Below are 24,720 nucleotides of genomic sequence, written 5' to 3'. Positions count from 1 at the left end.
TGACAACAAAAGCATTAAAGTTTAAAAAATTCAAAGCTTTCCTCTCTTTCCTTTTCTCAGCAACCAACCAGACATAAGAAGATATAACGAAAAGCTAAAATAGAAACTCCTCGTTAAGACACAGACATACCAGCCTTTCCCAGTAGTATCTTTAAGCTGCTTCAACTAATGTCTACACTTTATGCCATACCAACTAAAACACAAACATACCAATCAAAAGCATCAACTAATATCTACAGACTCAACACTCTATGCCATTGCCTTTATATATAGACTCAAAAATGAGTACAGACAAGAAATTTAGAAGTCACAGCATCTACAATCAAACATAGAACATATGAAAAACTAATATGAAAGAACAAAGATCTCAAGAGTTCATTATGGCCAGACTGACACTTAGAAACTGACCAAGGCCATGGAGTAGTTTCGTCGGACCTTGAGATCTAGTTAGAACATTAAGACTTGACATCTTCAACATCACCTGAGCAAAGTCCATTTGAAAGATTAATCAGCCATTTGAAGCATAAGCGCTTACCAATCTTGAGGACTCCTCATTAGCCATCAATTGCTGATTGGCAAAAAGGAGTCCTCTCCCCCTTAAAAAGCTCTGATAGTAGTGAGTGCCAAAACCTGCCCCAGATGATATTGAAGATGACAATGCCTGCAAATATGACATCCCCCACTGTAGATTTAGTAATTTCCAATGAAGCCATGGATGAAGAAGAAGGCTGAGTGGTGGTCCTATTACTATCTTGGCACCTCATTCTCATCTCAGCAAGGAAATCAGGAGTTATAGTTGGGTCTGGCTGCCCTATCCCCTTGAAGTCATGGAGGTGTTTCTATATGAATTCATAGCCAATCTTCCCAGTTTTCTGTGCACCCTCAGATGATCAAAGAGGCCAAGAAGCCTAAGATTAGGCGTCTTTTGAAATATGAAAGAATGCTGTCTAGCCTATGATGTCATGTATAGTAGTTTACATCAGAGAATTCCAATAAAAGGAGTTATCAATATAGAGCTATTTTTTATTGTCAGTTTAACAGAAATTAGAATAAGAAAAGTATTTAATTTAATTTATTTTTTGACATTTTAGACTTGAAAAAACCGAAAAAACCTTAACTAAAAAGTGCCTGAAACAATTAGTTGGTCAGTTTTGGGTTCCCTTGCTTCAAACCCAGAAAAGAAGTAAAGACATTTATACTGAGACAAATTGAATGTTTTACTCTCCCTGATTGCTACAAAACAGAAAAATATTGTAAAATGCAAATCTAAAATGTTACCTTTATGTTCCCATATAATTTCCAAAGTATATGAATCCTTTTTTCACACTATTACTAATTCAAAAAAATTATATCCCTCTAGGACCCAATGATACTATGTGGCTATCATACAACACAATAGTTTACAAGCATATTCCAGCTAAATTCCTAAGAAGAAAAAGAAATGAGAAATCAAGGCAAAAACAAATATGGAACAAACCTTTTGTCTTTGTTTCACATCAAACATCCAGCTGCTACACAGGCAATGAAAGGTGGCCAACTAACTGCATTTGGGCCCAAGCACATCATCAGACTTCCCAAGAGCTATTCTTTACTATCAGTTTAACGGAATTTGGAATAAGAAAAGTATTTCTCTTTTCTTTCTTTCTTTTTCTTCTTCTTTTCCTTTTTTTTTTTTTGAATTTTTTGACCTGAGAAACCATAATCAAAAAGTGCCTGAAACAAATAGTTGGCTAATTAAAGGTGACTAACAATTTGTGGAAACCAAAACAGCAAAAATCACTAGGAACATATTCTCAATTCATTAACTTTCTAATCTTTCCCCACAACTAATATGTACTTTATAGACTCCTCTCGACGTAAAAAAAATGTAAAGAGGTACCAACTCTTTTAAAGTTTGTTTCTCACATTTTACCCAAGTTTCATTCAAGAATCATTGTCCACAAACAATCAAATCCTAAACCTTAAAGTGTTGCTAAAGGACTCTGGATATTAACAAAAATATCTTTAAAGAGAGAGAGAATAGGAAGATTAAGGATCAAGAACAAACCAGCATAATGCCATCTCTTGTGGCAATAGAAACAATATTAGCGCATGAAACTACCCTTGGACAAGCCTTTTGAAGCTCCTCCTTGATGAAATCAATTTTATTGAAAACCCTCAAGGTCTAAAATAATTTTTATTACAATTGCTATCATCAAAAAGGACAGAAGCACCACAGCCCTGATCAAGAAAATCCCACAAAAAATTAAGACCAACAAATTAGTACCTAAAAATAAATGGCAAGAAATTAGACACCAAAAATAAGAACATACAATATTTTATCATCATCTGGTCATGGAATGTCAGCTAGTGATCTAAATTATGAATGAATGCTGTCCCTCCATCCTGTTAGAGAGATAGAAAGGGCCACCAGCCTGTACATAAGAGCACTACAACAAAAAGAATTACTAAGAGCTGTTCTTTATTGTTAGTTTAAAAGAATTTGGAATAAGAAAAGCATTTCATTTTCTTTTTTTATTTTTTGAAATTTTAGACCTGAAAAACCATACCAAAAAGTTCTTGAAACAACTAGTAAAGGTGTATGTAACAATTTGTTGAAACCAATACAACAAAAATCACTAGGAACATATATTCAATTCATTAAGTTTCTAAGCTTTCCCCACAATCAATATGTAACTTTAGAATCTTATCTAATTGAAAATATAGAGGAAATTAGTCTACTCCTCCAAGCATCCTAGGTAGCACTAGGGTAATTAACACCGCTCTTCAATAAATAAATAACCACTCTTCATGCAATCCAACCAACAAGATCTTTATTCTGTAAAAGGAAGGTAATATTACAAGGATGTAATAATAATAATAATTGAAATATGTAATAGAATATAACCCAGACCACAAGATTATTTGAAGTTGCAACTAAGCTGTGAAGTTGCCCCTTTAAAAAAAAAAAATACTTAGACCACAAGATGTAGTTAGAATTGCAATGGAGTAGAGAAATTTCTTCTCACACTAGAGCATAAAGCAAGGTCATTAAATGAAATCTGACATAAATAAAGCGTTGAAATGTTGTGGTTACATAGTAGTAGCCTATATACTCTCTGGTATGGCTATACCTTAAACATAAAAGGGTTTTTTTTTTTTAATTTTTTTTATTTAAGGAAGCATAGAAGGTTATGCACCCAGTAACACTAGTAATAAGCCTCACATTAACACAAATACAACCATTCCTAGCTAGCATAAAGGAAATTAAAAATGAAGAATCTTCTTACCAATATAAAGACAGTTTTAAGGAAGCAAAAAATTATGAAATATATATTTTCGAAAATATTAGTATATAAAAATATACCTAGAATTAGTATTTGTATCCACTAAATTCTTCTTCAATGAGTTCGACCACGAGCATTCTTTTAGGATCTTCGTAACTTGTTATGTCTTCCTCCATAAACAATATTCACTAGCCATTTTGGTTTTCCACTTGAGAACACAAGATAACCCAAACCCAATCCAAACATGAATATATAGCCATACCCCAACAATACAACTTTCCAATGAAACCCATTTTCAAATTCGAAATCATCTTCTTGAATGGTTGATGATGGCGATGGTTGTTGTCCCTCATCATTGCCACAAGCTTTTGTCATTGGAAATCCACATAACCCAAGGTTCCCATAGTAAGAATCATTCATAAAGGTATTGAATTGTTTACCTTGGGGTATATGTCAAAAAAGATGATTTTCTGATAGGTTTAAAAATGCTAGCATTGTGAGATCTACCAATTGTATAGGAATTTCACCTGTGAGCTTGTTTGAGGAGAGATCTAACCATTCAAGATTGGTTAAATTTCCCAACGATTGAGGCATACAACCTATAAGATTATTGTGTGAAAAATTAAGCCCCTTCAATGATCGAAGCTCTCCAATTACATTTGGAATTTCTCCTTTGAAATTATTGTTGGAGAAATCAATGGTTGTTAATAGACTTAGAATTTTCACCAAAACTATGAAATTCCCTTTCATCACCAATGTCACAGAATCTTGATAATAATAATCACCCATATATTTCAATTCACCTTTGTCTACATTCGCATTCATCATTGCTTTTAGATACATGAAAAATTTTGTTGGCAAAAGACCATGGAACTCATTGTGAGAGAGATCTATGATTCGCAAATTAGGGAACGGGAATTTGGTCTTGGGATTGCCTATGGCACCATGAAAGTTGTTTGATCGCAAGATAAGAACTTGCAACTCTAGAAGAGTTTCCAACCAACAAGGAAAGGTGCCATTAATCTTGTTGTTACCAAAATCCAGAGCTTCCAAATTTCTACAATGGACCAATGATTGTGGCAATGCCCCTTCCAATTGGTTGCCATTGAGTTTCAGACTTCTTAATTGACATCCCTTTGCAAATGTTGTTGGGACAGTGCCATTAAGATTGTTACTTTGTAAATTCAAGTCTTTGAGATTATCACTTAACTTTCCCAAACATGGAGGAATCATGTTATTCAAGTGATTATAAGAGAAATCAAGGAATATGAGGGAACTGAGATTGCAAATCAAGGAAGGGATGTGTCCAGTTAAATTATTCCTTGAGACTGAAAAGTAATACAATGAATCCTTCCCCACCTCCATTACCCAGGATGGAATATTGCCTTTGATATGGTTGTTGGAAAGGTCTAAGTATTCTATATATTCTGCAGTTCGTAAAAACTGTGGAATTTCGGTTATGTTGGAAGAAGACAATTGTAATGAGTGAATTTTGGACAAAATATTGGTGGCAGATGTGAAGGAGTGCAGTGATAGGTGAGGATTATTTGACATATCAAGAAATTGAAGACTTTTGAGCTTTGAGAATATCTTTGACTCCACATTGCCACTAAAATTATTGAAGGAAACACGTAGAGAAACCAATGAGTTATGCTGGAATTCACCAATATGCCCAGTGAATTGGTTATGATCAAGATGTAATTCAAGCAAAGATGGTATTGTATACACCCAAGATGGTATTGTCCCATTCAACAAGTTACCAGATAAGTAGAGAGATTCTAGATTGGAAGGAATCTTGTTGACTAGTTGACTATTAGATGAATTATTTGAAGACAAAATTTGGGTCAAATTTGTCGTAACTTCCGGAAGTTGCCCTATGAAATTGTTGTATGAGAGATCTAAGAAAGTAAGTCCTGTATTGTTTAGGAGGGACCATGGACACTGACCACCAAATTTATTATATGAAAGGTCCAAATAAGTTATTTGTGTGAGATTTGAAAGAAATGTTGGATACGATGAACCTATGAAATTGCATCCACTGACAAGCAATATTTTTAAGGACTTGAGGTTGCTGATTAAATAAGGTAGGTCAATTGAGAATTCGGTTTTAGAGACACTCAAGCACATGAGAGGAGTACTCCAGTTATACGTTGGAAGGGAACCAGTGAGATTGTAGTTGTAAGCTACACGGAGTGTCTGGAGGTTTGGAAGGTGGAATATATTATCTGGAAATTTCCCTTTCAATTGGCAACAACCAAGACGAAGAAATGTTAAAGAAGATGACAAATTCGTGAGACAACTAGTTGAAACAGAAGACATATCAATCCCATATAAAACAAGTTCAGTTAGATGGGTTAGGTTTTGAATAAGCCTTTTCAAATTAGGCGTTTCTATTCTTATGTCAATATTCCCAGAGAGATCAAGTGAAACCAGTTTGGATAAGTGGGAGATTTCGGATGGGACATTACCAGCAAAGGAGGAGCCAACAACCGAGTAGCCAGCAAAGGAGGGGCCAGCAGCAAAGGAGCAAGTGAGGTTGAGATGCGTCATGTTTGCAAAGCCACCAAACTTAGATGAAATTGTGGAGCCATAGAAATGGTTGTAAGCAAGGTTGAGCCTCTGGAGATGGCGAAGAGAGAAAAGGGTGGTATTGGGATGGATGGGACCATGAAGCCGACTACAACTGAGGTCGACACCAATGACATGACCTGTCATTGTATCACAGGTGACCCCATCCCACCCACAACAATTTGTACCCATTTTCCATGAATTCTTCGGAGGATAAGAATACATATCACAATAATAACTAGAATAGCCGACAGCAAAAGATTTTCTGAAATGGAGCAAAGCAGAGGATTGGTGTGAATGGCAAAGAGGCGTTGATGAATTAAAAGAAAAAGAAGAGAGAGATGAATTAGGTAGAGAACAGAAAAGGAAGAAAATGAGAAAGAAGAGTACCATGTTTGCTCTGGCTTTGAGAGAAATGAGAAGGATATAATATATTTTGGGTGTTTTGGAATTGAGGTGTCATAGATACATGCATCTATATTTATAGGCAGCCACGATTATCAGAAGGGACTATAACCAGGAAAGGATTATGTGGCTCACTCTATTAACTAGCTTTGAAAGTCAAAAATCAGGTAATCCGGGTGAGGTATATATAAAAAATTCTCTATAATTAAGTATAATAATAATCCTATCTACTTTATATTTCAATTCACTCATTCTGATACCTCTAGTGGATAGATTTTTATTAACATATATTATGTATATATATTTTTTATCTTTTATTATAAGTTTTGTCTTTACCTATTAAGAATCATCAGTTTATGGAAATAATTAACTTATTATGACATTTATGCTACACATTTAGCACAATGTCAAGGACCCAGCAAATAAGTGAAAGGCATCCTCTTGGCATAATTATTAATTAAATCAATGTAATCTAGGCACATGCCAAATGCACAAATAAAAAACGCCAGTACTCAAGCCATTGGTTTAAAGGGAAGTTTGCTTTAGTAGAGTGGAAGCACTTGTGAAAAAACAACCTTAGGAATATTGTATCCAAGATCACTGTAAAAGCAGAAAATTTCTTAATAATCTCAGAAAAATAAATCTTAATAAAAATTGAACATAAAGTGATAAGGTCTAAAGGATCCGGTTTGGTATTGTATTTCATACATACAATGGCGTAGCCAACAATCATCTTTCCTATTTTCATTAAGTAGAACTGTTTTTTTTTTTTTTTCTCATGTACCTAATGTTATTTCTATTTCTTAATCTTTGATTCTACTATTACTAAAATTTTAAAGATACTATAAATTGTACTACATTTTTGTTTAGAGTAATAAATTGTATTGCAAAAAAATGATAAACTGGTAACAAGAATGTAATTGGTGCAACTTAAACAATATAATGCATGATTGTTTGGATTGATATTTCATAATATGGACTAGGTTTTTCTAAATATGTATACATACATTTCTAATATTTTAAGAAGTTACTGGGGGGGGGGGGGGGGGGAGTGGACTTATAGGGAAGACGAAGTCTTCCAAAGTAACAGGTAAGAAAAGTTTAATTAGCAACTTTATCTCTTAAAATTTTGTGTGGGCAAAAATAATCACAGCTCTTTTTAAGTCATTGATATGCTGGATACCTTTAACTCATGAAAACAAGTAACACCATTAGAAGAATTTAATCTTGTTAACGTCTCACCATGTCTTTGGTCATTGTTCAAAACTTCCAAAGTCTTTTGGTCATTGTTTGAAACTTTCAAAAACTTGGAAAGTTACAATCTTAGAATTTTGGACAATATAGTAATTGTTTGATGCAAACTGCATAATTGCTAACTAAGTGTATGACAATTATCAAATGTATAGCAATCATGATATTCGGGTCAGTTTTACGTCATCCATTACTTTTTCGTCAAATAAAATAAAAATAAAAACAAACTATAATTACATATCTAGTTTTCTACTCATCCACATCCCATGTAATGATCATGAATTTTTTTTTTAATAAAACATATTTACTTAAGTTTAAACTCCAAATTACATCCTCCAACTTTAACTTATTTTCAAATTATTCATTTAAGTTTCATATATATTTTTTTTCAATCCGTAACTTAAAGATGTTATCAATTTAGTCATTCCATCATAATTGTCCAATCTGCTATTAGTTTAATATCGTCCAATATGGATTGGATGGAAGGAATTCAATGAAAACAAATGAAAGTCAGAGGAATGAAATGAAAAAAAGTGAAACTTAAAGAACTGAATTAAAAACAAGTCAAAGTTAGAGGTGTAATTTGCAAATTAGAGACTTTTTAGAGTAGAATATACATAATAATTAAAATTTGTTCAAGGAAATTTAATCAAACATAAATTCAAATTTATTTACCGTTAGATTGCTTTATTTGAAAAGATAGTGTATTCTAATTAGATGTAACTATCATTGGAAAAATCAAGGATCCCAATCTTCCCTCTTTCGTTATAACTATTGAATTGAAAACTTCAAAACCAAAAAAAAAAACTTCAAAACATGTGGTTCTATTAGAGAAGACTTTAATCCTAATAGCAAGAAGTCTTTGATTAGTGTTTGTAAAATAAATTTACACTTGGAAAGTAATGGCCACTTGGTCCCACTATCGACTAGCGTGACTCTTGAGCTATATAATTGTTTGATGATATACAACTACTCTTTTCAAGTCATTGATTTTCTAAATTCATTCAAACTTGAAAACATGTGTTATGGGATAATATACTTCAAAACTCATGCCTAGATTTTTATAGCTCAATTAGTTGACACTTCCTAGTATATCCATGATTCAAAGTCTTCTCCTTTGTTATAATTATGGAATTATCCAATAGACTTCAAAACCCGTGATTCTGTTAGAAGACTTTAATCCTAATTATATTGAATGAGTCTTTGGTTAGTGTTCAGAAATTCAATTTAGACTTGGAAAGTAATGACATCATGGTCCAACTATTAACTGGCATGACTTTTGGACTATATAACTATTTGCTAAAGATTCATGCTAGACTCTTTTTCTTTTCTCTTTTTTCTTTTTTCCTTTCTTGGAGAGTTATAACTTATGACGTTTGCTCCTGATGATAAAATGATAGCTCTTTATCATCAGACAAAGACACCAATCGGTTTTTGGTGTAAACAGAGATTGAACCCCAAAGCTCTTATTCAACCATCAAAGACTTTACTAGTTGAGCTAACTGGAACCCACAATTCATGCTAGATTAAACTTGGAGAAATTGTGTTAATTATCTTGGTAAGTTTCAAATTAGTGTTTTAATAAGATATCTATGGTGAGCCATATACAATAATTGTTTGATGCAGACTGCATAATTGCTAACTAAGTGTATGACAATTATCAAACGTATAGCAATCATGATATTTGGGTCAGTTTTACGTCATCCATTACTTTTTCGTCAAATAAAATAAAAATAAAAACAAACTATAATTACATATCTAGTTTTCTACTCATCCACATCCTATGTAATGATCATGAATTTTTTTTTTAATAAAACATATATACTTAAGTTTAAACTCCAAATTACATCCTCCAACTTTAACTTATTTTCAAATCATTCATTTAAGGTTCTTATATATATTTTTTCAATCTTTAACTTAAATATGTTATCAATTTAGTCATTCCATCATAATTGTCCAATCTTGCTATTAGTTTAATATCGTCCAATATGGATTGGATGGAAGGAATTCAATGAAAACAAATGAAAGTTAGAGGAATGAAATGAAAAAAAGTGAAACTTAAAGAACTGAATTAAAAACAAGTCAAAGTTAGAGGTGTAATTTGTAAATTAGAACTTTTTAGAGTAGAATATACATATTAATTAAAATTTGATCAAGGAAATTTAATCAAACATAAATTGAAATTTATTTACTGTTAGATTGCTTTATTTGAAAAGATAGTGTATTCTAATTAGATGTAACTATCATTGGAAAAATCAAGGATCCCAATCTTCCCTCTTTCGTTATAACTATTGAATTAAAAACAAAAAACCAAAAAAAAAAACTTCAAAACATGTGGTTCTATTAGAGAAAACTTTAATCCTAATAGCAAGAAGTCTTTGATTAGTGTTTGTAAAATAAATTTAGACTTGGAAAGTAATGGCCACTTGGTCCCACTATCGACTATCATGACTTTTGAGCTATATAATTGTTTGATGATATACAACTACTCTTTTCAAGTCATTGATTTTCTAAATTCATTCAAACTTGAAAACATGTGTTATGGGAGAATATACTTCAAAACCCATGACTAGATTTTTATAGCTCAATTAGTTGACACTTCCTAGTATATCCATGGTTCAAAGTCTTCTCCTATGTTATAACTATGGAATTATCCAATAGACTTCAAAACAAGTGATTCTGTTAGAAGACTTTAATCCTAATTATATTGAATGAGTCTTTGGTTAGTGTTCAGAAATTCAATTTAGACTTGGAAAGTAATGACATCATGGTCCAACTATTAACTAGCATGACTTTTGGACTATATAACTATTTGCTAAAGATTCATGCTAGACTCTTTTTTTTTTTTTTTTCCTTTCTTGGAGAGTTATAACTTATGACGTTTGTTCCTGATGATAAAATGATAGCTCTTTATCATCAGACAAAGACACCAATCGGTTTTTGGTGTAAACAGAAATTGAACCCCAAATCTCCTATTCAACCATCAAAGACTTTACTAGTTGAGCTAACTGGAACCCACAATTCATGCTAGATTAAACTTGGAGAAATTGTGTTAATTATCTTGGTAAGTTTCAAATTAGTGTTTTAATAAGATATCTATGGTGAGCCATATACAATAATTGTTTGATGCAGACTGCATGATTGCTAACTAAGTGTATGACAATTATCAAACGTATAGCAATCATGATATTTGGGTCAGTTTTACGTCATCCATTACTTTTTCGTCAAATAAAATAAAAATAAAAACAAACTATAATTACATATCTAGTTTTCTACTCATCCACATCCTATGTAATGATCATGAATTTTTTTTTTAATAAAACATATATACTTAAGTTTAAACTCCAAATTACATCCTCCAACTTTAACTTATTTTCAAATCATTCATTTAAGTTTCTTATATATATTTTTTCAATCTTTAACTTAAATATGTTATCAATTTAGTCATTCCATCATAATTGTCCAATCTTGCTATTAGTTTAATATCGTCCAATATGGATTGGATGGAAGGAATTCAATGAAAACAAATGAAAGTTAGAGGAATGAAATGAAAAAAAGTGAAACTTAAAGAACTGAATTAAAAACAAGTCAAAGTTAGAGGTGTAATTTGTAAATTAGAACTTTTTAGAGTAGAATATACATATTAATTAAAATTTGATCAAGGAAATTTAATCAAACATAAATTGAAATTTATTTACTGTTAGATTGCTTTATTTGAAAAGATAGTGTATTCTAATTAGATGTAACTATCATTGGAAAAATCAAGGATCCCAATCTTCCCTCTTTCGTTATAACTATTGAATTAAAAACAAAAAACCAAAAAAAAAACTTCAAAACATGTGGTTCTATTAGAGAAAACTTTAATCCTAATAGCAAGAAGTCTTTGATTAGTGTTTGTAAAATAAATTTAGACTTGGAAAGTAATGGCCACTTGGTCCCACTATCGACTATCATGACTTTTGAGCTATATAATTGTTTGATGATATACAACTACTCTTTTCAAGTCATTGATTTTCTAAATTCATTCAAACTTGAAAACATGTGTTATGGGAGAATATACTTCAAAACCCATGCCTAGATTTTTATAGCTCAATTAGTTGACACTTCCTAGTATATCCATGGTTCAAAGTCTTCTCCTATGTTATAACTATGGAATTATCCAATAGACTTCAAAACACGTGATTCTGTTAGAAGACTTTAATCCTAATTATATTGAATGAGTCTTTGGTTAGTGTTCAGAAATTCAATTTAGACTTGGAAAGTAATGACATCATGGTCCAACTATTAACTAGCATGACTTTTGGACTATATAACTATTTGCTAAAGATTCATGCTAGACTCTTTTTTTTTTTTTCCTTTCTTGGAGAGTTATAACTTATGACGTTTGTTCCTGATGATAAAATGATAGCTCTTTATCATCAGACAAAGACACCAATCGGTTTTTGGTGTAAACAGAGATTGAACCCCAAATCTCCTATTCAACCATCATAGACTTTACTAGTTGAGCTAACTGGAACCCACAATTCATGCTAGATTAAACTTGGAGAAATTGTGTTAATTATCTTGGTAAGTTTCAAATTAGTGTTTTAATAAGATATCTATGGTGAGCCATATACAATAATTGTTTGATGCAGACTGCATAATTGCTAACTAAGTGTATGACAATTATCAAACGTATAGCAATCATGATATTTGGGTCAGTTTTACGTCATCCATTACTTTTTCGTCAAATAAAATAAAAATAAAAACAAACTATAATTACATATCTAGTTTTCTACTCATCCACATCCTATGTAACGATCATGAATTTTTTTTTTTTTTAATAAAACATATTTACTTAAGTTTAAACTCCAAATTACATCCTCCAACTTTAACTTATTTTCAAATTATTCATTTAAGTTTCATATATATTTTTTTTCAATCTTTAACTTAAATATGTTGTCAATTTAGTCATTCCATCATAATTGTCCAATCTTGCTATTAGTTTAATATCGTCCAATGTGGATTGGATGGAAGGAATTCAATGAAAACAAATGAAAGTTTGAGGAATGAAATGAAAAAGAGTGATACTTAAAGAACCGAATTAAAAACAAGTCAAAGTTAGAGGTGTAATTTGTAAATTAGAGACTTTTTAGAGTAGAATATACATATTAATTAAAATTTGTTCAAGGAAATTTAACCAAACATAAATTGAAATTTATTTACTGTTAGATTGCTTTATTTGAAAAGATAGTGTATTCTAATTAGATGTTACTATCATTGGAAAAATCAAGGATCCCAATCTTCCCTCTTTCATTATAACTATTGAATTAAAAACAAAAAACCAAAAAAAACTTCAAAACATGTGGTTCTATTCATTGTTATTGATTCCGTTCCGTTCCGGCCGGAACGGCCGGAATTTTTCGTTTCGGTATGCAAACCGGTACCAGGATACCCATCGTTCCACCTCGGGCCAGATTTCGGACCATTCCGGTCCATTCCGGCCGTTCCGGCCAATTCCGGCCAATTCCGGCCGAGATGTGAATTCCGGCCGGAACATGATTTGGCCTATGGAAAAAAAAAAAAAAATTTTGATGGCTAATATTATGTTATAAATTTTGTTGGCTTATTAGTTATTAATTATTATGGGCTTATGTAATGAGTAATAACTTGTTATAAATCTTCTTATTATTTGATATTGTATTGAGGTTTAAGACATAAGAGTTAAGATTAAATGTTTTGTATTATTTGATATTTAGTTATTGTCTTCTAAATCTTCTTATTGTGTGATGTTAAATAGATGTTATATTGATGTTTAAGACTTAAGAGTTAAGACTAAATGATTTGTATTATTTGAAATTTAGTTATTTATTTATTAGAATTGACAATTTGATGTTTTACAAGAATATATATAATTTAATTTTTAGGAACCCGAAACACCTTAAAACGGTACGCCGAAATCGGCCGGTACCGAAATATTTCATTCCACTGGACAAACCGAAACGGGGTCCGAAACGGTATTAATAACAATGGTTCTATTAGAGAAGACTTTAATCTTGATAGCAAGAAGTCTTTGATTACTGTTTGTAAAATAAATTTAGACTTGGAAAGTAATGGCCACTTGGTCCCACTATCGACTAGCATGACTTTTGAGCTATATAATTGTTTGATGATATACAACTACTCTTTTCAAGTCCTTGATTTTCTAAATTCATTCAAACTTGAAAACATGTGTTATGGGAGAATATACTTCAAAACCCATGCCTAGATTTTTATAGCTCAATTAGTTGACACTTCTTAGTATATCCATGATTCAAAGTCTTCTCCTTTGTTATAACTATGGAATTATCCAATGGACTTCAAAACATGTGATTCTGTTAGAAGACTTTAATCCTAATTATATTGAATGAGTCTTTGGTTAGTGTTCAGAAATTCAATTTAGACTTGGAAAGTAATGGCATCATGGTCCAACTATTAACTAGCATGACTTTTGGACTATATAACTATTTGCTAAAGATTCATGCTAGACTCTCTCTTTTTTTTTCTTTTTTTTTTTCCTTTCTTGGAGAGTTATAACTTATGGCGTCTACTCCTGATATTAAAATGATAGCTCTTTATCATCAAACAAAGACACCAATCGGTTTTTGGTGTAGACAGAGATTGAACCCCAGATCTCTTATTCAACCATCAAAGACTTTACTAGTTGAGCTAACTGAACCCCACGATTCATGCTAGATTGAAATAGGAGAAATTGTATTAATTATCTTGGTAAGTTTCAAATTAGTGTTTTAATAAGATATCTATGGTGAGCCATATACAATACTTTTTTTGAAGGGTGGAAACTAACACTAATCTTTTTTCCTTTTTTTTTTTTTTTTTTTTGAGAACAGAAACTAACACTAATCTCATTCTTCTTCCAACAGTTTTTCGTAATGAATTAATTTCTAACCGGTTCAACCCAGGGGGAGACCATAACCACGATTATCAGCCGCAACACAATTCTAATCCCTGGTATTAGCGTATTTTATGGGATGGGCTTTTCTTTAGCTTCTTAGCTCTCATTATCTTAGAAAAGACTTTAACCCAGTAAAATGTTTCAAAAAGTCTTTGGCCCATGACATGGAAAATTAAGGTCTTGTGGGTCACTCTATTAACTGGCATGAATTGTGGTCTGTGGAACTGTTGTCACTTGTCAAAGGCATGGAAAAATTAATCTCTTGTGGGTTACAATATTATTATTATTATTATTACTATTACTGGATGGGTTACTCTATTTTTTTAATTTAAAGAACTAGTTTTGAAAGTGAAAAAAATCAAATTATTTGGCTCAAATTTTTAAAACTAAAAACTCCTTATAAACGCAAGTATCATAATAATCCCATTTACTTTAGATCTAGATTCACTCATATCTTCTTCTAAAAAAATAAAAAAAAAAAGACTCACTCCTATTGATACTTTTTTTTTTTTTTTTTTGTTGAGAAACTCATGTTGATACCTATAGTGGATATATTTGTCTCTGTGTATCTAGGACCATCAGCTTATAAAAATAATAAACCTATGACATTTACGCTAGACATTTTGTTTTTGGGGTAAAAAATTAATGCTAGACATTTAGCACATTGTAAAGGACCCACCCACCTAGCAAATAAGAAATAAGGCATCCTCTTAGCATAATTGTTGAATTTCTGAGCTCTCATTTGATATATGGTGCAGCTTGTGGAGGATGTTCAAAACCTCCTGGTTTCCCACAATTGTATTTTACTAAAATTTAGTTTGGCCTAGAAATACAAGCACTTCGGAAAACATCCTTAATTTGTTTAAGGTATGAATTTGATCTTTTTTTTTTAAGTTGAATTAATAAAAGTTGAATTCCAAGCAGTGACACCCATTGAAAAATCTTTTTTTTTTTTTTTTTTTTTTTTTTTTTTTTTTAAGTTGGCGCCTCAACCATATGGTTGACAACAAAATTTAATAATATCAAGTATATCCAAATCTTAGTACTTACAATTTTTTTTTTAAATAACCACATTTTAAATCTCTCATTTAAAAATACTAAACTCATTTAGTTATAATATATGTAAATTATTTAAATAACCACACACACTGACACACACATACATAATATATGTAAATCGTTTAAATAAACTCATTTGTTAATTGAAAATACTGAGATCGAACCCTGAAAATGTACTCACCATAAGGTTGAAGATTCCATTATAACAAAGGACATTGGTAATGACTACGAATGAATTTATCATTATACTTCAAGCACAAATGACAAGCTAGTTGTCGCTTTAAAGTTAGACATTTCAATCAATTATTGCTAACTTTTTAATAACAAACCATTAATATTTGAGTAATGCTAATGGAATAAAGAATCAAATAAAGAGAGAGAGACGTTTGTATTTAAAAGAGGTTGGGTGCGTACGGATGTTGAAGATTAGTGGAATTACATTTCATATATAATAACAGGATTTTGTCAATTGATGCCTTAAGGAAATTCATATATAATAACAGGATTTTGTCAATTGATGCCTTAAGGAAATTAGTTTAGAAAATGGCGAAATTTAATTACAAAATTAATTGTAATTTTAAAAATTTAACTGTTGAATTTCAAGTGCAGTGACACTCATTAGAAAATCTAACTTTTAAATTCCAAGAACAGTCATGATCTACAACAATTAATAAAAGTTGAATTGCAAGTGCAGTGACACCCATTGGATTTTTTTTTTTTTTTTTTGAGAAACACACCCATTGGAGAATCAAAACGCCATCTCTAATACTATCTTGCTAGACAGTCAAGTTAATGATTCTATCCAATGGCTTGTAATCTTGCTGTTTGTGTTTTAAATTTTAATAGTCTTTCAGTTCATCAAAAAAATGGGGAAGGTCCAATTTGGTGTTGCATTTTCAATTTCATGTTTACAATGGCGGAGCCAACATCATACTCAATTTCCTTTTGGTAGGAAAAAAAAAGGGGAGGGGGGGATTACTTATGACTGACTATTTTCAATATGATTCAATGAAATAGACTTAAAAAAATAAAAAAAGATAAACTAGAATAAAAAAATCATTTCATTGTTTTTTTTTTCCTCTTTCCTTTTGTTATGGAAAAAGTGCAAAATGATTTGGTTTTGCATAGCTGTGAGCTTATATAGTGTTGAGAGTATAAAAAAACAGAGTGTCAGATTCAATTTTCATGTTATTTTTCATTGGTTGTGCTAAGGAAATTGGTGAGACTTGTGTATTTGAAAACCAGTATTGTTTTAATTTACTTATAGGCATGTGCTTAGTAAAAATCAGTTATTTCCTTTAACGCTGATTTTTTAAAAAAAAAAGTCATGCTAGAAATATTACAAATTTTATTATAGTACATTTACAAACTATATAACCAATCACTAAAAAATACTTTCGATATTCATTATTTGTTGACGTTTAACTTGCAAAGACTTGGGAAGCATATTTTTTTGCGAGGTCCGTCTATTATTACTTACCCTGAATTTGGACTATAGAATTGTTTGTTCAGATTGCTGAGTCATTGCAGATTAAACGTGTAGCAAGCAATCATTAAACGTGTAGCAATCATATTTTTTGGGTGTCTAAATCAACCATGCTAGATTGAAAGTGTAAAAATGGTATTATCAGGGGCTATTTAATGTAATCTATTTCTTTTTGCTCAAATCATTTTTATTTTTAGCAACAAAAAAAAAAAAGATAATTACATAAAGAAAATAAAAATAAAAATTACATATATTAAAAATTATATCCTCTAATATTAGTTCATTTTGTTTCTTTAATTTTAATATTTTTTATTTCATTTTCATTTTTTATTTCAATTTAGTCATTTCTTCACTTCTATATCCAATTTTAACTTTATTTATTTATTTATTTATATTTTTCACTTTCCAAAACGATATTGTTTTAATGGGCTTGACTATGTGGATTGGATGCCAAGAGCCTTGTAGTTTTATTAGTTGACATCTCCTAGTATTTTAATGATATCCAAAGTTCAAATCATCTCTTCCCAGTGGCTAAATATTTTTTGTTTATGCTAAGTAGATATATTAATTTTTAAAATAATATAATTTAAATGAAACTCTATTACCAAAATATTAAGTTGCTTATTAATTGTTAAGATGTTTATTCCATGTATAACCCTATTACCTAAGCTTTAATACATTTAATATTCTATTACACCTAAATTTCATTTATTAAAAATTAAAAAAATGAAATTTAATACTTATTTTTTGATCATATCTATTATAGTTTTGTGTTTTAACGTAGCAAAACTACATGTTACATGTCTTGCTCAAGCTGAGTGACTCAAGATATATTGCACGTAAAATTAAAAAAGTTTTTGTAATGTGACTAACTAATCATTAAGATTGTTAATTTACTCATGACTCACTAATTATTAAAACGGTTTCAATAGAATTAATAAAATGTTTTTTTTTCTTTTACATGAAATTTTAATCTACGGCACAAGAATTAGTATACATTAAATTAATAAATAAAATTTGGACACAAAAATTTGCACTTCTTTTTTATAACGATTGAAATGGTTTAGTATAATTAATACATAATATAAACTGTGTTAACATATACCTATTATAAAATTGATACGGTTCTAATAACAATTTAACAAGATATGAAAATAATTGTGCACCTCGTATTGGTTTTAAGGATATTTGGATCGGTGAAGTAAGGTCAAAGGTACGGTTGACATCATCTGACGAAACGTATGTGGTTTTATTGCTGTCTAGGCTTTGTTTCATTGGACTGTCAGCCCCACCTTTTTTTTTAAGCCAAAAAATTGAGTGACAGAAACATTTCAAACAAGACGTGGTCACATTGTAATATAGGATAAAAATTCCCTAAAGATATAATTTTACATTATACACCTTACTTATATGGTTTTTAGAATCTTGCACCAATTTTGCAGGTTCTCTCCTTAGTGGATTTAGGTAATACTGATTATGGTACTTTTATTTTCCTCAAACAGGTTATAGTTTAGGGAATCTTTGATTTATGCCTTGGAGATAGATTTTGTCTCAATCGGCCAAAACTTCTTCTCAATTGATCGAGCTAGTCGGTTTTTGAATTGTAGAGGCGTTGAATAGAACCCAAGATCCCCCTCTTTCAAGAAGTCTATACTGACACGCCAACCACCATGCTGGGCACCATTGATGTGTCTTTCTTGGTTTACATATTTTATTTATTTTTAGTTTAGAGAATAATTTGTCAATTTATCATATTACCTCCCATTTAATCTATTATTATTTTTGATAATTTTATTTCTAGTTCAAGAATTATGCTTTTTACATGTGAATGTGCAATTTATAAATTTATGTTGAAAATAATTTTATTTTAGACTTTTTTTATTATTTGAAAGATTACTAAACACAAATTTTTAAAACTTGTTTATGCTTTATTATTTTCTATTAACCTAATAAAAATTGTGAAAATTCATTTGAAAGTTGTTTAAATTTTTTAAGACATATTTTTGGTAAAATTTTGTTAATGTTTACCATTTTAATACCTTTATTTGTATTTTATTAATATTAAATTAATTATGATGTCATCACGGTTCGACTTGAGTTGAACCTCGGTCTGACCTAAAAAACCTTGAACCTCTTCATTTTTCGGTTCAATGAACAGTCCGGGTCTGAAAACCATGTATCTAATATGACTTATAGACACTATGATCTATACCTAGACAAGTTTATGTACATGATTTGTTATGACAAATCATTTAGAACCTAATAGCAGGCCTAAGTAATATAGATGCTCCAATTGCCCAACTAATTATGGAATTCCCAATTTCACAGAAAATATTAGTGTCACTTAATTTTCAAAGCACTAGATGTATATACTAAATTGTTTCTCCTAGAAAAATGAGTTTTGCACTGTTATATTCCCAATAAAAGAAATATTGTCTACCATATAAATTAAAATCTGAAAATAATAAAATAAATTTTTAAGTATAAAACAATAGAATCTAATTTACTAAAGTAATAACTTCAAATTAACACAATACAATCGTCCAAAAGTGTCAACCTTCTTAATCAAAGACCGAGTCAATACGAGGTCAATGAATTAATATTAACCAACTCAACATTAATTACTTTTATAAAATAAAAAATCATGGTTTAGACTTAAGTCAATATCAATATATATATATATATATATATATATATATATATATATATATATATATATATAACTATCTAATTCCTTGTGTGGTACTAAAACTCTAGAGCCTCTACTATTTTTTTTTTTTCTCCTTCTCTTAACTTTTTAGTTTCAAACTTTGAGATTCTGTTATAAAGCAAAATTTTAAATACTTTGAAGAATAAAGAAAGAAATCTTTGACTCTGCACATTTTTTTAAAGCAATTAAGGTAATGAGACTCGTATCTAACTTTGTAGGTATACCACTATACTTTTTTATTTTTAACACTTTTAGATTGATTTATTTCTTAATTTATTTAAAGGAATCAAATTAGATATTTAAACTTCATATATTTAGAATAATCTATTACTTTATTTAATTAGGCTATGTATGAAAAAGTAAATTATAGTTTATGTTTATATTAGATTTTGTATGACAATTACAAATGTTTATTTACTCTTTTATTAATATATTTAGTTTTTTATTGTCCTTTAATTTTTCCCTCCTAAACTAAAATCTTGGCTTCGCAACTGAATAAAATCAAGATTAATTTGATGCATTAAATAAATAATTTGACAAATAATATGAACTAAATTAATGTTAATTGTATATAGAGAATTGAATATCATAGTTGAAGTATAAAGTTTAACAAAAAGAAATAAAAATGTATTATGATTAAAAAAGAAACTTACTTTATCTAGGGTATGTGACGATACACAGTTAAGTAAATTCGTAATCTAGTTTTAGTATAGATAGCTAGATATTATTTGGGGTGCAGCTTTGTAGGAGAATGACTTACAAAAATTAAAGTCTCAAAATATTGGGAGAGATTAATCTATCATTGAAGATCTAACACATTTGCAACACTTTTTTTGAAAAATTTTAAGGTTTCAATTGGTTAGAGGTTCCTATTGGTTTCATGTTTTGAAAGCTGTGATAGAAATGAGAAAGGAAAATACTAAAATTAGTAGAAAATGTTCACAATATGATGTTAAAATAAGTGTAATCGATGAATTTCAACAACCTAATGAATAAATATTTGAATTACTTATTTGTGATGGTGAGCCTATAGATAAATTTGTGGTATCACTAGCATGATCGCATCACTCATAAAAAAAATGCACAACCAATAAAAAAAAATTTTAATTTTATAAATTTTTGGGCCTTCTATGAAGAAGGATGGGGCCTTTCATCCTTGGGGTAAAAAGTAAAAACCCTTTTTTTTTGTGGTGGGAGCCTTAGGCCTAGGCCTTGAGCCAACCCTGCTTGAGCTATATAGATCATAAACCCGCTCAACAGAGCAGTCAAGTACAGTCAAGCTAATAAACTTTGAACTTGAGATTTTGGGGATCATTATATTGTGGCCCGCTCAAGCAAGACTATGGAGCGAGTCAATAAACATGCTCGAGCGAACCAGCCAGAAATTGCTTTTTATTTACCAAGTCTATTGAGCAAGCCAAGCACAATCTTAGATGCACAACTTGCTGAGAAAAATATAATAAAAATAACGTTCAACCTTCTTTTTTTTTAACTTCAATGAGAGAACCTGCTCCTCATCTTTATAAAAAACAAAATTAAAATCTCATCTCTCTTGATTTTTTGTTTGTGGTACAATTTAGAGAGAAAAATGAAAACGTACTTGTCAATTGTCATAAAGGAGGAATATGGGTCTGTTTTGCTAGTGTTTTAAAAAGTTTGTTTTTAAAAAATTATGATTTAAAAATTTGTGTTCAAAACACTATTTTTATAATCACATTTACGTGATTTTTAAAACTAAAACCTGTTAAAAAATGTGAAACTGTTAGAACTTAGAAGACTTTAATCATTTTAACGTTTAACAAAGACTTTAAATTTAGAAGCCAAAAGTCTTGCAAGTGCCGCCATCAACTAGCCTGAATTTTTCAAAATGTGTGTTCAAAACACTATTTAAAAAAAAAAAATTATATTTACATGATTTGTAAAACCTGTTAAAAAATGTGAGAAGACTTTAATCTTATTAACGTTTAACCAAGTATTTGTTCATTTTTTCAAAACTTCCTAAGACTTTGGGAGCCTAAAGTTTTGTGAGAACCGCCATCAACTAAATACTTGGTCTTTATTCTATACACTATGTTTCAATTTGATATCTAACCTTTCAATTGTGTCTTTGGTCCCTAATATTTGAATATTGTGTGAATTTAGTTCTTGGTGTTATTGTTTAGATGAAAATTGACGACGTATCTAATGGCCAAAATAAAAAATTAGCTTCTGTTGATGTGACAATAAACTAAAATCTTATTTTAGTCGTTAGCCATGTCAGCAATTTTTATCCAAGATATAACAATAAAGGCTAAATTGACACGACATTAAAAAGTTAGGAAATAAATTGAAATATGGTATAAAAGATATGGACTAAATATATAGTTTATATGTGTGTGTGTGTGTGGTTACCGGATTATGTAGATTCAAGGCAGATTGAACATGTAGCTATCATGTTATACGGGTTGGTATGTCAATTTTTTGTCATGTGAAATTTTTCTTTGAATGCAATTTTTTTTTTTTTAAATCTTCATTATAGTTATCCTAGTATTATATCCATGCGATACACAACTTAATCAAAAATCATACGTAAATTAAATAAAATATTTTTAAGTGTTAGATATAGATTACAAAAAAAAAATGTTTTTACAACATAATCATCTGACAAAGGAAACAAATATTTTATGTTAATGATAAATTCACAGCGTAAGCCAAAATTTTTATTAAAATAAAATAAAATTTTAAAATAATTTAAACTCATATGATAACACTCCTTTTAAAAATTTGGAAACTTTTGGCAAGCAAGATACTTAAACTCATCAAATGGTACAATAATTTTTGTATCAGCTTCATAAACGTTGTTGCATAAAATCTAATCATGTACTTGTGAGTCACAATCCAATAGGTATCCTTGTCCCACCCTGGCCCCACCCAAAAAAAGTGTTAATATGTACTTAACTTGCCTAAATGCATTTGAGGTAAAAAGATAGAACTATTACAAATGAAAACTCATAAAACCATAAACAATACAACTAGCTGCTTGCATGAGATGATTGGGAGCATAGCCCACTAATACCATCTTAAAATATAAGCCCATTCTATATTAACATAACGCAATTCTATTATTAAAAAAAAAAAAAAAAACAGTTTCCTTGATGCATGTCTAACTTATAACCTCATATTGTTTGATTTTTCTACTCTCGTTCTTTGGTAACTTTTTAAATGCATTTCTTGTATTGCAGTATGAATAAATGGTTAATAAATAGGATGGTTTTTCAAAAATAAGCATACATGTTAAGCTAAAATAAATAGACCTATAACATATAGCTTTACAAAAATAATAGAAATTTACCTAAGTTGAACTTTATGTCTATCTAACAACTAAAAATCTTTCAATTCGTAAGTAGAGTTATAACTTTTTTTATAATTAAAATTTTAAAAGGATTATTCATGTAAATAAATTCCTAAATAGATAAATATAATATAATGAAACTTTATTTTATTAATTTCTAGGCTAGAGTAGCTATTTGTTACAAAGAGAGGATAGTTAGTTGGTGCAATCACCATTGTTAGGACCCAACTTTTATTATATAATATATGATACCTAAAAGTAAGCAGCAAGTTTACTTGAAAACAAAACAAAATATATTTTATACACAATAGATATTTATTAAATAAATGTAGCAAAGATTCAATTAGAGAATTTGTAGAAAAGATAATACCTAATTTAGTTAGAATTTGTTTGGAAAAATCAAACCTAAAACAATAAGTTTAGGAATTCGGAACACAATTTTTTTTCTCAAATTATTTGTAGAATTGTCATGATGTGTAATACGTATTAATAAAAATCATGTTAAACATTGTTCATATGAAAGTGACATTCAAATCACAACTTATCCCATCCTCTTATGACAAAATTTTTGGAAATTCTTATATCTCCCAAACATTATTTATGACATTAATGTTAGAAAGTTTGCGCATTGTGAAGGACGCTTCAAATAAAAAAAAGTCATCTAGGCAATTTTTTCTTTTTCACATTACTTCAAGCCATGCTCATTACTCACGAATACAGAGCAACTGAAAAGGACAAGTTTAAGATAAGAGAGGCCTTGGGATTCTTATTACTCCTTAGTCCTCATATGTATTTGAACATCTCTGTCCATGTTTGTATGTGTTAGGGTACACAATAAAAACAATGAAAAAAAAAATAAAAAATAATTTTTGAATTTATGAATTAATTTATGCATATGACATGATTTGAAACCTATAAAATCTGTTTTAAGATGACTGTTTTTTACTGTCATATATACTAAGAAATCAACGTAGGTAGCTCAATATCAGGTTTTTTTCGTTCAAACGTTACTAATTGAACTATTTGAAATGTGACGTCCATTTTTTATTTTTTATTTTGGCTTAATTCAGTGACAAACTTTTTTATGTATTTCTTCCCATTTTTGTGTTTTTCATTCAAGCTCTACTAATTGAACTATTCGAAACACATTAAGATCCTTATGCAAGTCACATCACATGGTGGGTTGGTGTGATAATATTATCAGAACTGGCAGCCGCAGCAATATTTCCATTAGCGCAGCCCAGCTGCCCCGACTCGTGTGGAAATGTGAAAATTCTATAACCATTTGGCCTAAGTGAAGGTTGTTCCATAGATCCTAATTTTGTCGTGAATTGTAACAAATCGTTCGGCCAAGTTCAACCAATTCTTGGAAACTAAACTGTTACAAATATTTCCCTCCATGGCCAGTTTGAAACCACGATGTACATAGCCGAGGACTGTTATGAACAGGGTGAGCAGGATCTTAGCACATGGAACTTAGTGTGGCTCCTAATGACCGTCAATTTCATCGTCTCTAGCACCCAAAACAAGTTTGTGGACATTGGCTGTGATACTAACGCATACCTTGTCACGCCCCAAATCCAAAAGGGTCCAAAGTATGAAAAATTGAGCCTTCAAGAGAACCTTTATAAGATTTTTTTTTTAATACATTTGATCTCTCCATAATACAAGTCAAAGCTCTATGACACATTTACAAGCAATACAAACTAC

The 24,720-nt window shown here is 30.1% G+C and overlaps 1 protein-coding gene across 39 annotated transcripts in view; it reads right to left on the bottom strand.

The window, feature by feature from the left end:
* The window catches only part of LOC142615850 (receptor-like protein 6), a 61,663-nt gene that overhangs the window by 3,131 nt on the left and 33,812 nt on the right, over positions 1-24,720 (bottom strand). For 25 of the 39 annotated variants that reach the window (XM_075788728.1, XM_075788724.1, XM_075788738.1 and 22 more), the window contains 4 exons: positions 2,313-2,414; positions 2,048-2,220; positions 1,478-1,713; positions 131-952 (listed from right to left, as the gene is read on the bottom strand). Coding sequence is in view for 1 of the 39 variants with exons in the window: in XM_075788763.1 (XP_075644878.1) it covers positions 3,720-6,227 (2,508 nt within the window). In the remaining 38 variants the exon portion in view is untranslated. Of the gene's footprint in view, positions 1-130; positions 953-1,477; positions 1,714-2,047; positions 2,221-2,312; positions 2,430-3,346; positions 6,282-24,720 lie in introns of those variants that run through there. The other 14 variants (XM_075788737.1, XM_075788735.1, XM_075788727.1 and 11 more) reach the window with 11 other exon arrangements.

The sequence above is a fragment of the Castanea sativa genome, chromosome 11, assembly GCF_040712315.1.
Source record: "Castanea sativa cultivar Marrone di Chiusa Pesio chromosome 11, ASM4071231v1".
NCBI classification, from domain to species: domain Eukaryota; kingdom Viridiplantae; phylum Streptophyta; class Magnoliopsida; order Fagales; family Fagaceae; genus Castanea; species Castanea sativa.
The sequence above is the reverse complement of the archived record's forward strand: the minus strand, read 5'-3'. Positions and strand labels throughout refer to the sequence as shown.